This window comes from Bombus vancouverensis, chromosome 17 (genome assembly GCF_051014615.1).
Source record: "Bombus vancouverensis nearcticus chromosome 17, iyBomVanc1_principal, whole genome shotgun sequence".
NCBI lineage: Eukaryota > Metazoa > Arthropoda > Insecta > Hymenoptera > Apidae > Bombus > Bombus vancouverensis.
Window position 1 is genome coordinate 7,115,675 of NC_134927.1, and position 12,507 is coordinate 7,128,181.

Consider the following 12,507-nt stretch of genomic DNA (forward strand, 5'->3'; position numbering starts at 1 on the left):
ACTTATTATTTTATGATAAAATAATTTTAAAATTATGCATTTTAATAATAATTAAAAAATATATTATTAATTGTAAGCTTTAGTTTTAATCAATTTCCTCGTATGTTTTTTTAACTACTATTTATTTTTTCTATTTAGGTACAAAAACGTACGTAAGTGTAATTTAACATATATTTTTATTAAAATTTATTCACTATTTACACACGCAATATTTGTGTACGATGTATACAATATTGTGTACAATCGAAAGATGTAAAAATATTAATAAAAACGTCAAATAGAATACTATATATACTAATTCACTATACAGACGCACTATTTACATTAGTCGTTTTTTATTTCTATCTATTTTACAGATTTTACAGGCTGACGCGCGCCACAGCTATAAAAGATTCTTAAAATCATATTCGTCTCTTTTTGTTTTTATACAAATATACATATGCTCAGATTTCTCTGCTAACATAAATAATTGTTCCTCAGGCAGGTACGGTTTATTCTTGACGACAGGAAGAATTTATTTCAAGATATTTTGTACCTTCAACATTAATGAAATTAATCAAATTAATCAAATTTATAAACTATAAAGAGCCAAATTCCAGATTAATGTTTGTAAATTATTATTATTATACTTTTCAAGCTGTACAATATCTAATTATGGTACAAAATACGTGTTTTTAAGAGTTTTTACAAGTTCTTAAACAAGTTGTTACAAGTCCTTAATACATTCAGTATTTATTAGAAGAAAGGAAATATAATAATTGCTTTCTGTTTGTATTAGTGAACTAATAAAACTTGATACAGATTGTATAAATACTTTAAAAACATTTTATGTACAACATTTAGAACTTGTTTTAATTAACTATTAATTCAAATAAAACACAAAAATCTTATATGCATATTCGATGAAAAGATAATATCTTATTGTAAAGAGATTAAATGATATTTCAAAATATATGTATTCTGGTAATAATTCAGTATTATTTAATACTGCTCATATTTTAGCATATTATTTAATTAAAAATGGAATTGGAAAATGGAATGTTTGATAAACGCCTAAGATATCTTTGTTCAAATATTTGAAAAATTGTATTAAATCTACTACAAAGCTAACATTAATGTAACAGAATTCTAAGATACCACAGAGAAATAATTACTAATAAAATAAAACATAAAAATGAAATGCGTAAGAAATTATTAAAAAAGCTTTCTTTTAGATTGATAAATAAATATGGATGTAAGATTCTCAGTTAAGTATTTTATCAATACATATCCTTGCCGTCAAAAAAATTGATTGTATGCTTGTTCAAAGAAAAATTTCTCATTTTGAACAATTAACAATCGATTAAAAAATTAATCAATAGTCAATAGCAACAAATTATTGTTTTAGAATCTTTCTTAACAAAAGGGGAGGGGGGTGCTTAAAATTTTGGCGCGCGCATTTACCTCGATTTAAATCCTCCTTTGAAAATATTTTCTCCTTTCTCAACTGTAAGATACTTTAACACATTGACTGCCACGCGTGTTTTCAAAGAAATCTCCATCAGGCCACGCGTACAGCAGTACCAAGCGTTCTCTGCTAGGTGTTCCCATCGATATTTTAGTAATGCGAGTCGCTCAAGTGATGGTCTTAAGAATGATCTTTCGTTTCATTTGTTCGCAACATTAAAACCACTAGCTGTTGTTGAATATAATGAAGGAAAGTGTGGTATAGATTATTCCGGTTTCTTATGTTACCACAATTAGAAAAGGAATCAAATGGTACAGAAAACTTGGCATTCAATTCCTTCTGGGAATTTCTGTTGTAAACGCTTTGACGGTTTACAAAATTGCAACAAGGAAAAATATAAATATTAGAGTATTTAGACAATTATTAGTTGCAAAATTATTAAATCTTTGTCTTCGACGGAGTCAACATAATATCGCCGTTCGGAAAAATGATTCCGGAAGAAGCATTAGACGCGCATGCAAACTACGTTATGCAAATAAAAGACGTCGAATGGACCGAACAAAGGCACAAAAGAATTTGAAGAAAACAACTTATTGTCCAAATTGTCCCGACCAACCTCAGCTATGTATAGAATGCTTTAAAGTTTTACATTCTAAATAATTTTTTCAATAAACCATTTTCGTATTTTTATTTTATAACAATTCAACAGTTTTATTATTATGGAATATCTTTTCAAATACCTACGACGATCCTTCGCAAGTAGTCAAATAAACGACACCCGAATATGGGTTACACGGCCTGACCAGAAACTTTGCTAACACCCGAATACGGGTGTCATGGCAGTCAACGTGTTAACGTAAGGTACAAGTACAAACAACAAGGATCAAAATCTTAAATGCCTAATTTTTTAAATCTTTCTTCCTTTCTAAACAACCACATAGACTTAATAAAAATAATCATTATGTCCAAGAAGAACTGATTGATATTTCTTATGCACAGAAAATTTTGGAGGACTTGAAGTATTTATAATAAATTTTTTTTATTCCTTGTGTCTAAATTTTTCTATGATAATCAATAGACCGAAATTTGACTACATTATACAAACTTTTCAGATTCTTTTTATTTTATAAACATGGGACAAGTTAGGCAACCAGCCTAATATTTGAAATTCCGACAATTAATCAATCATTTGAAATTTCCACATACAATGAACTTAAAATCGTTCAACTGTGTTATAATTGCCTAAACATTTAATAAACAATTCAACATACCCTCCAAAAATGGCATTATTTACTATTTATTCAATTTAATAAAATCTCAGTTCTTTGTTCCCTCATTTTTTAATGTCTCTTTAACTATTTTCATTTTTATTGCACATACATTCTTCACTGTAAAAACAGTTTACTGAACCAAATAGCAAATAGTTAACGACACCCACATCCAAGGACAGACATGTCCTGGTAATTTTTCAATACTACTTTATTTTCTTCATCAAGATAAAGCATGGATATAGAGCTAAGAGCGGTAGGTACACAACAAGCTTTAGGCACCATACTTGGTTTTGTTGAGTAAACCAAGTTTTGGACAATTGCGTGATTGGTAGAATTTAAGTGATCTGCTAATGGAAACGGGCAATCACCATGGCAATAAAAGGCATCGTAACCAGGGGGGGCAACAATCCAATCATTCCAACCAACATCAGCAAAATCAACATAAAGTGGATGTCGCCTACAATTTTCACGTCCATCTTTTCGGCGGTTTTTTCGAAGTGCTGCTCTTCTGGCACGACGGTCCATTATTTGACTTGCAGAAGACATCTTATACCTAAATAATAAATATTCTTGATATAATATTCTTGTAAATTATTGATTTTATATTGATATAAATTATGTATTAATCATTATTAGAAAACTATTTCATATACTACTTAATTAATATTTTTTCTGTGAACTTATAGTTCTTGTATAGTTATATATATATATATAGATATATATATATATAGTTATATATATAGATATATTATATGTATAATATAATTTGTTATTACACGCAATTTAAATACATTGCTATTATACATGTGTATGTATATAATAATAAATGTTTAAAATAAAATATTAGATTAAAAGCTTTAAATTTCGAATACATAATTAAGAAAGGTTACAATAATGCTGTAGTTATTCTTTCTATAAAAAGGAATAAAAATATATGAAGAAACTAGTTTGTACCTGCCATCATCTGTATAAGTAAATAACATTGGACGATTAACAACCCATGTGTCGTTTCTTTCATTTGCGTTTCTCCTTAAACGCACATGCTCCTGTTTAGTTCCACGTACATGTACTAAAAGTCCATGATTGTTCTTAGGATCTTTTATCCATCTTTCCACAGCAGGATGTACGTCTACACTAATTGTGCCATTTTTCCTAGTGTTTAGCGGTTTACTATCAATTAAACGCAATAGCGGAGCGCTATGTCCTCTTGCACCAGGACGTAAAATATCATATATAAGTATTCTACCCAATTTCGAATTGGAATCATCTTCATTTAAAATAGGTACACGAGAAAGACTTAATTCTGCAGCTTGTAACTTCTCCCCTGAAGGTATACTACTTAAATCAAAGGAAAGACGAAAGCGATTTGGAGATTGAAATTTATGATCCACCTCACTTTCTGCATAAAAACAAATAAAAGAAGAAAAAGGTTGAGATATAAATAATAATGTAATAGTATGGATCTTAATTATCATATATTTTATTTAACCTTTTTAATTATGTTATTATTATTGTTATCTACACATATTGTAATGTACATTTATATTTTAAAGTGCATTAAATTTTACTTGTTGCATTGTTTAACTACATTATATTGTAAGTAATATTTAATCGTTATTCAGTTGCAAACATACAGTATAATTTATTAACTAATATAATGTCAAAAATAATTTTAGATACATTTACTGTTTATAAATATACTTACCAACATGAGAAAAGGAACGCACTGTATTAGCAGATCTGGCATGAATTCCTGGTTTAGCAATATCAGCCATACCAATTGTATTTTGTTTTACAAAAAGTTTTTTCAATGATTCAGGAACATAAGCTTGGCCTTGTGGTTTTGGCCTTTTAGCAAAACCAAGAAGTGACAAAAGGCTAGCTTCAATTCCAGCAATTGCTTGTTGACGTTCGCTGATAGCAAAATGTTTGGCACTATCAGAATGTAGATGCAAGTGAATGTTTGCTGTGGTAGTTGCCAGCAGCAAACTTGCTGCGACTAAAACCAACCTCAGTGGCAGCAACATGCGCATTGTGATGTCGTTGCTCACGGATGTTGCCTCCCTAAAAGCAAAATAATGAAACTCCTGATATTGTATGTCAATTATGAACAGTTCCTTGAAGAGATTTAAAAATGGATAATGAAACAAACACAATTCTAATTTAATTATACATATAGTCACAAGTTAATATTTTAATAGTGACATGAAGAATTGAGAAAAATAGTCAAAAATTAATCATTAATGACTGCATATTGTAGATTTTTACCATAAAAGAAAGTATTGTAAATTTCATTTGCTCCGCATAGAAAAATTTGATAATGCTCTTTGATAATTCATAGCTAAAGTTAAAATTATAGGAAATAAAATAATTTTGCATTAACTCTTACATTTATGTGTCAATTCATGATAATCATCTTATTAATTCATAGAAATAAGAATTAAATAATTAATTATATAACTCGTTAAACTCAAATATTAAATTTTTATATAAAATAATAGATAATTAAAAATACAACATTTAGAGATATGTTTAAAAAGTATACACGAATTTGTTAAAAGTTTATTTAACGACAAATAGTTTTAATATAAATTGTTATACACACACAAATCACTGGATGCTAAAATAATCATATAATTAAGAAATGTAAATTTAAAATAAGATCAGCTGTTTGAAGTAGAAATTATTAATTTACTCAACCATTTAGCAATGAAAAAATTTTCTTTTATAATTTAACTAATAGTCTTAGGACTATTTTGAATCATGACATTGTTCTTTTTAAATAGTATATACATATAATTTTGCTAAAGATATTATAATATTTCCATAACAGTACACAAATAGCTCACTTTTACTGTTAATTCTTGCAAATATCTCGAAACTAATGATTTTTGTTATATGTCACTATTCGCATGAATAGATGAAAAGTAAAATGTTTGTATATTTTTATATGATTGGATATAAAATTTGAGAACCACTGAGACTGCATTCTATTACAGATAGAGATAGAAACAGAAAGGTTAGTGCCATGCTGTCTGCTGCCGAATGATTGGGCGATTAATCTAGCCGCGAATTTTCAACGCGTTTGCTTCAGTTACCTGACATAAAGCTGTTCCACGAGAAACAGTTAAATTACTTAAACTGCTTTTTTTATTTTACTATTTACATTTATAATTCAGATGTAGCAAGTGAAAATAAAATTAAATAAATGGAATGAAAATTTTTTTAATACATTTTGTCAATACAATATTATTATTATTAGTTTTATTGCTTGTATTACATATTGTGATAACCTTGTATAATGATAACATTTTTATCATATGTTATATTTAATTTAGATACGTAATTTCATAATCAGACATATGAAAGAGTTTTCATTTTTAAATTGAGATATTTTGTTTCATTAATGTAGCAGATTCTAAGCTTATTTATTAAATTTATTTGATATAAAATAGAACAATTCTCTATCGTTTTGTACAATTATTTCAATTAAATACTGTTTTGATAATACATTATTAATTAGCGATAGTTCTATTTAATCAGATAGTAAATAACAGTTACAATAACTTATGATTTCTATACATAATACGAAGAAAAGAATAAAAATAATAAAAGCAAATATTTCTGATATAGATATTCGAATTCAGAATTTATTTTTTATATCTTGCAATTTATCTTAGAATTATTATTCAGGTACATCGACATCTCCAAAGTTATTTATTTGTATTATTTATATTATTGTATTAACTGTATCCATGGATGCAAACTATATAGTTTTTTACACTACATATACAGGATACGGCTGAATAACATATACAAACGAGCATGAGGTAATTCCTGATGAAAAACTGAGAAGAAAATATATAATAAAGAAAATTTTTCTCTCGGGGCTTAATTATCGAGAAAGGAACCGAGGAATCACCTTATGCCTGCTTGTACTTTAAATAAATGTATAATTAATGTTTTAAGGAAATGTAAACGTATAATGGTGTAAACGCGATTCTATTAATGAGGATTGTATATAACGCTTCAAGAAGAATGTAGTGTTCTTGTACTGTACTAAAGGAATGCACAGCCACCCAAAGTATTCGATCTAACGCGAAGCTAATTCGAAGCTAATAGGTCGGTACATACTTAGGAGACCACTTCGCTTCTAGGAAACAAACTCTCTACCTGCTCTCTACGAAGAAAAAATTCTGCTGTCTATATCTGTATTTCCTTTTAGACTTTCTAGTTAAAGAATATTTAGAAAATGAATGGAAAGTTATGTATTAGAAAGATGTACATTTAGGATTATATATAACAGCTCTTATCATAATTATGAATTTAATTATTGCCTTCAAATTTAATATGAAAAAATATTTTGTTGGATAAGCGGAGAAAGTATTTTACACGAAACAAGTGGAAACTTACAAAATATTTAGTAAGTATTTAATAGATATCTGTAGTATGCGTTTATGACTTTGTAACTAAAATATACAGTACAATATCATTAAATTGATAATTAAGGAAAACTAAATCTTACAACTTAAATATATCGAGAAAAAGAAATTAACATAATGAATAATAGAGTTCTGTAAAGGCAGGAGTCAAGAAATAAATGTAATAAAATAAATAAAGCAACAAAAGTATGTTGTAGAAAATTCTACCATGGTCAATATCATTTGTAAGAACGAAATGAACGTAGGTGATTCTTTCCTCCAAAAGTGACTATAAAATCTCGTAAAATTAACCAAATACTTCCATTGTAAAACAGCATACTGTTACAATGTTAATAGGATATTGACTAGGTATTGACGATTTCAAATATGTAGAAACTCTAAGATTAAGTAAAATCTACTAATATAAATATGTTTAAATAAAAAAAAAACAATAAATCGCTGAATTTTCAAATATTCTTAAATTCCAAATATAAAACAAAATGTTGTGAAACAGATATTTAAATATACAAAATAAAGGAAGAATAAATAAAGTTTCATAAAGGAAGAAAAGTTGATAAAATCGATGAATACGCGTAATATCGACAAATTTTCTTTCTCTTACAGGACATAAAAATTGTCGTTTGATTAAGCTTTTGAGTATTTTTAAAGATTTTTGCAGTAATTTAATATGCGCAATTAACAGAGTGAAAATTTAATGAAAAAGATAAATTAAGAACAACGTTTTTGTTGAATGTTTTGACATCGTTTTCAATAGCTCATTTCAATACATCGAAAGAGACAACGAAAAGTTGTAATTTGTAAAATACAAATGCATAGATCGTATTGTAGAATGTAAATAATGCTCATGTTTATCTCGATAACAGAGATATAATACTCTATTGACATATATCATATTATGTAAACAATGAAGAATTTGACATGAAATGTTCATTTAACAATCCTCTTCAATACAACATTAAAGCTGTGATATAATTAAAGCACTGAACAAAACACAGCTTAACCTGTTTTCTCCCATCTTTTTTCATTTAAATAAAATATAAGATTGGTATTTTTTTTCAAAGAATCACTAGTTAGATTAAATAGTTAGAATAATCACAATTAAGCATACGATTTCCAAATGTTTCGTTTATTTCATAACTTCAAATAGTAAATTAACATACTGTTATATCAGAATATAATAATTTCGTTTATTACTTAAAATAAAAATTATATCAAATAACGTATTCTGTAGTGTTTATATTATTTTTCAAATAGTTGTAGGTATCTATAAAGATATTTTCTCATTTTCAGTTTCGTGTATATCGATGGAAACAGCAGCAAGTACAACTGGTAATATCCTGTTTAACACAAATATCGCACAGTTGCACCGAAGGAATGCGGCACGGGTAGAGTAAGAATACAAGGTGTTGAGTATACATAAGCAGCACGTCATCGTCTAAAATAATCGGGCCAGCGACAATCAAACAAACCTACTCTTTCGAGCCAATGAAAACCAATGAATTTTTCTGTTCTAAAAAACTTCTTAGCAATGTTGTATTTCTATTAGACTCACCTGAGCTAATCGTAAGTCCGTTGTTTGAGCAGCCACGACATTTCAATGAGTCCATGTAACCTCACTCAGAAACTATTGTCTCAAAACCTCGCCCCCGGCAGTCTTTAGTATCGATACATCGATGTTGGAACTCTTTTGCGTTGTCTGATATTTTCGCACTTGTGTACTCATCAAAGAGAAAGAGCAATTCACCCGAATAGATAATAGACAGAGAGGAAATAAATTATTTTCAATTTTTCTTAATAGTACGCAAAATCATGGATATAATGATTAGTTTTTAAAACACTATCATCGTTTGTACAAATAGAGAATGTTTTCAAGAGCACGCGTTAATATTGAACACAACTCGATACACGGAAATCTTCGAGAAGTCGAGAGGAATAGTAGAACCGGGATATCGTAACGTGAGAGGGGAAAGAGACAAAGAAAGAGAGAGATAGTATCTTAATAGTAGGAGATACAAATTTAGCACACCATCACGTGATTACTTTATATGATTAAAATGTTACAATTGTAATCTCAACTGCTTTATTTGGAAAATTATTTTTATTCAATCCTATTAAGATTTTCAAGTTGTTTCATCGTATATTAATTTGTTAATATTAACATTGACTTTAATAATATTAATAAATTATAGTAAATTAAGAATAATTAATGTTTTTATAGCATCTTTAAGGTAATTAAAAAGTGTCTTACATATCCCAATCTTCGAGATCACGTAATAGCTATGTCTCTTCCACATAACACTTGATAATTTTGTTATCAAATAGTTTTATTTCAAAAATTCAAACATGTTTGCACATTTAAAAGCGAAAACAATTTTTATATACATCATCTTGCATTCTGAGAAATATATTGCAGTCGTTTGAATCTAGGGAAATTTGAATTTAAATATACATATGTATTTTCCAAAGTTTTTTGAGTTACTAGATACAAACTAAAGGAGAATTCTCATCACGTCGAATCGGCTAAACAAACGATATCACTATAGAATAAAATCTAGAATAGAAACAACAAATTTGTTCAAATTTCTTTCCTCGGTTTACTTTAATCTATGTTGAATGTCAGTTATATCGTAATGTTTGATATTTGTTGAAATGAACTTTTGGATTGTTTCTAATCACTTATTAATGTTTTAACTCTTATGAAATAACCGCAAAGAATTTTAATCGCACGTGCATTGTTTAAATGCGTTTTATTTATTAGGCGAAGCAAACCTCGCTCCCTTTATACGATCAGGTACGTTTATCGTTTCTTTTATACACATTATTTATTTGCATACTTTGTTTATTGCATATATTTTCTTATTAACTTTTTATCTATTACGTTGAGATAAGAAAAATTTTTACACACAATCGTAATTGATTAGATTGTACATTTGCAGTATATGCAACTGTTTGTAAATGTATATTTATAAAAGTGTAACTGTTATACAAATTTAAAAAATAATTCGGTTAATAATTCCATAAACATTTGTAGAAGGAACGTATTATATCCATTTTTAAACAATGTAATACCTGCTACATTCAGCATAGAATTCCAGCTGTTCTAAAGCATTGACCTCTTCATTATCAAAGAAATGTTTAATGCTAGATGATGTATTATTTTTTTTACATTGTTATGTATTATGGAGTTTTTTGATTAAGGACTATGTAGCAAAAAGTTTCTTTATAGTCTTATCATATATGCTCTAATAACTTTATAAGTATGAAATTATAAATCATATTGTATTACTTTACTTATCAAGTTTGTTATTTATTAATGGTTTTATAACACATTGATTACATATATGACACTATTTAAGCATTGTTTTAAGTCTTTGTTTCATATTTATACAACATTTTTAAAATAGAGATGTTCAGTAATAGTTCAAATTATATATATCAAAGAAAGTATATCATACAGTAAATAACAGATAATTTTAATAATTTCACATAAACTTATACTGTTCATAATATATAATTATAAATCGATTATGTGGGTTTATTATATTGTTAAGTAACTTCTGTATTAAAAGGAATAGAAAGATTTTTGGTATTGTTTTCAGTGAAGGTCACTATTTTATAAAATGGCTGATTCCAGTGATTTGGATCGGCAAATAGAACAACTAAAAAAATGTGAAATCATCAAAGAAGCAGAGGTTAAAGCTCTTTGTGCCAAGGCACGTGAAATTCTTATTGAAGAGAGTAACGTACAAAGAGTGGACTCTCCAGTTACTGTATGTTTTTATTACAATAAATGTAAAGCATTATTATAATCATAGTTTATAAAAGGCATGATTTATTTTCAGGTATGTGGGGATATTCATGGTCAATTTTATGACTTGAAAGAATTATTTAAGGTTGGGGGTGATGTTCCAGAGACAAATTATCTATTTATGGGAGACTTTGTTGACAGAGGGTTTTATAGTGTTGAAACATTCCTTCTACTTTTGGCATTAAAAGTAACTATAAAAATTTTTATAACGATATAATGCCTTAAAGATATAAGAAATTAATATGATGATCAATAAAATTATTAACTTTGAAAATTACATTGAGGAAATGAATTATTACCTCTGTAATGACAACTATGGATGTGAACATACTTACAGGTTCGTTATCCTGATAGGATTACATTAATAAGAGGAAATCATGAATCTCGACAGATTACACAAGTTTATGGTTTTTATGATGAATGTTTACGCAAATATGGCAGCATTACAGTTTGGCGATATTGTACTGAAATATTTGATTATTTATCTCTTTCCGCTATCATTGATGGAAAAATATTTTGTGTTCATGGTGGATTATCTCCAAGCATTCAAACACTTGATCAAATAAGGACTATAGATAGAAAACAAGAAGTAGGAACTATGTTTAAATTCGTATAAAAAATATTGAACTATTTATATATATTAGATAAAATTTTATGGTATAAAATACAATGTAATAAAATATATATTTATAAACTTCTTATAGGTGCCACATGATGGTCCAATGTGTGATTTACTTTGGTCAGATCCTGAAGATACTCAAGGTTGGGGAGTTTCGCCACGTGGAGCTGGTTACCTTTTCGGAAGTGATGTTGTAGCACAGTTTAATTCTGCAAATGATATTGAGATGATTTGTAGAGCACATCAATTAGTTATGGAAGGATATAAATGGCACTTTAATGAGACTGTTTTGACTGTTTGGTCAGCACCTAATTACTGCTATAGGTAAATGAATATTTTAAGGATATAAAGAGATTACATCTTTGATCTTTTTTATAAATTGATATTTTTAATATAATATTTTTTTGATAGATGTGGTAATGTTGCTGCAATATTAGAATTAAATGAACACCTTCAGCGAGAATTCACAATATTTGAAGCAGCACCACAGGAAAGTCGAGGAATACCTAGTAAAAAGCCTCAGGCTGATTACTTTTTATAAAAAAAATTTAATTAAAAATGACTGTATAAACCAAAATATTTCCGAATGTTTTTTTTTTTTTTAAAAGAAACCATTTTAAATGATTGCTTGACACATATTTACAAAACGTTCACATAGGAAAAGGGGATTTGATCATGAGAATATTGTAGACAAAAACTAATGTTGTTTCATTTGTAATTAAATATTAGCAACGGACTTCGATCGGTATTGGAAATATCAATTTGATATAATAAATAATATGAGTATATGTGTTTCTCAATATCATAGTTTGTTAATATGAAAATCTATATGACTCTACAAAATATACTAAATAGTTTTGTCCTTGATGATAAAAGTATATATCTTTTAAAAATGTGTATTTTGTCATTTCTCAAGCTTC

At 27.7% G+C, this 12,507-nt stretch overlaps 2 protein-coding genes across 2 annotated transcripts; one reads left to right on the forward strand and one right to left on the reverse strand.

Annotated features, from left to right (window-relative positions):
• Positions 1-157: 157 nt before the first annotated feature.
• LOC117166037 (protein decapentaplegic) lies at positions 158-9,526 on the reverse strand. Its single transcript, XM_033349638.2, has 4 exons — positions 8,713-9,526; positions 4,424-4,782; positions 3,673-4,117; positions 158-3,271 (listed from the first exon to the last, which is right to left on the reverse strand). The coding sequence occupies exons 2-4, from the start codon at positions 4,749-4,751 to the stop codon at positions 2,872-2,874; spliced, it is 1,173 nt and encodes a 390-aa protein (XP_033205529.1). The 5' UTR covers positions 4,752-4,782; positions 8,713-9,526; the 3' UTR covers positions 158-2,871.
• A 167-nt stretch (positions 9,527-9,693) lies between these two features.
• On the forward strand, positions 9,694-12,164 carry Pp4-19C (protein phosphatase 19C). The gene is made up of 6 exons (XM_033349640.2): positions 9,694-9,951; positions 10,760-10,930; positions 11,003-11,155; positions 11,306-11,557; positions 11,673-11,911; positions 11,999-12,164. Exons 2-6 carry the CDS (start codon positions 10,781-10,783, stop codon positions 12,126-12,128), a joined length of 924 nt encoding a protein of 307 aa, XP_033205531.1. The 5' UTR covers positions 9,694-9,951; positions 10,760-10,780; the 3' UTR covers positions 12,129-12,164.
• Positions 12,165-12,507: the final 343 nt, after the last annotated feature.

Coding starts and splice junctions, on each gene's coding strand:
- LOC117166037 (XM_033349638.2), bottom strand. CDS start 4,751: ATGCGCATGTTGCTGCCACTGAGGTTGGTTTTAGTCGCAGCAAGTTTG. Junction 4,118..4,423: donor GCGTTCCTTTTCTCATGTTG/GTAAGTATATTT, acceptor GTTTTTATGCAG/AAAGTGAGGTGGATCATAAA. Junction 3,272..3,672: donor ACTTATACAGATGATGGCAG/GTACAAACTAGT, acceptor TTTATTATTTAG/GTATAAGATGTCTTCTGCAA.
- Pp4-19C (XM_033349640.2), top strand. CDS start 10,781: ATGGCTGATTCCAGTGATTTGGATCGGCAAATAGAACAACTAAAAAAA. Junction 11,558..11,672: donor CTATAGATAGAAAACAAGAA/GTAGGAACTATG, acceptor AACTTCTTATAG/GTGCCACATGATGGTCCAAT. Junction 11,912..11,998: donor GCACCTAATTACTGCTATAG/GTAAATGAATAT, acceptor TTTTTTTGATAG/ATGTGGTAATGTTGCTGCAA.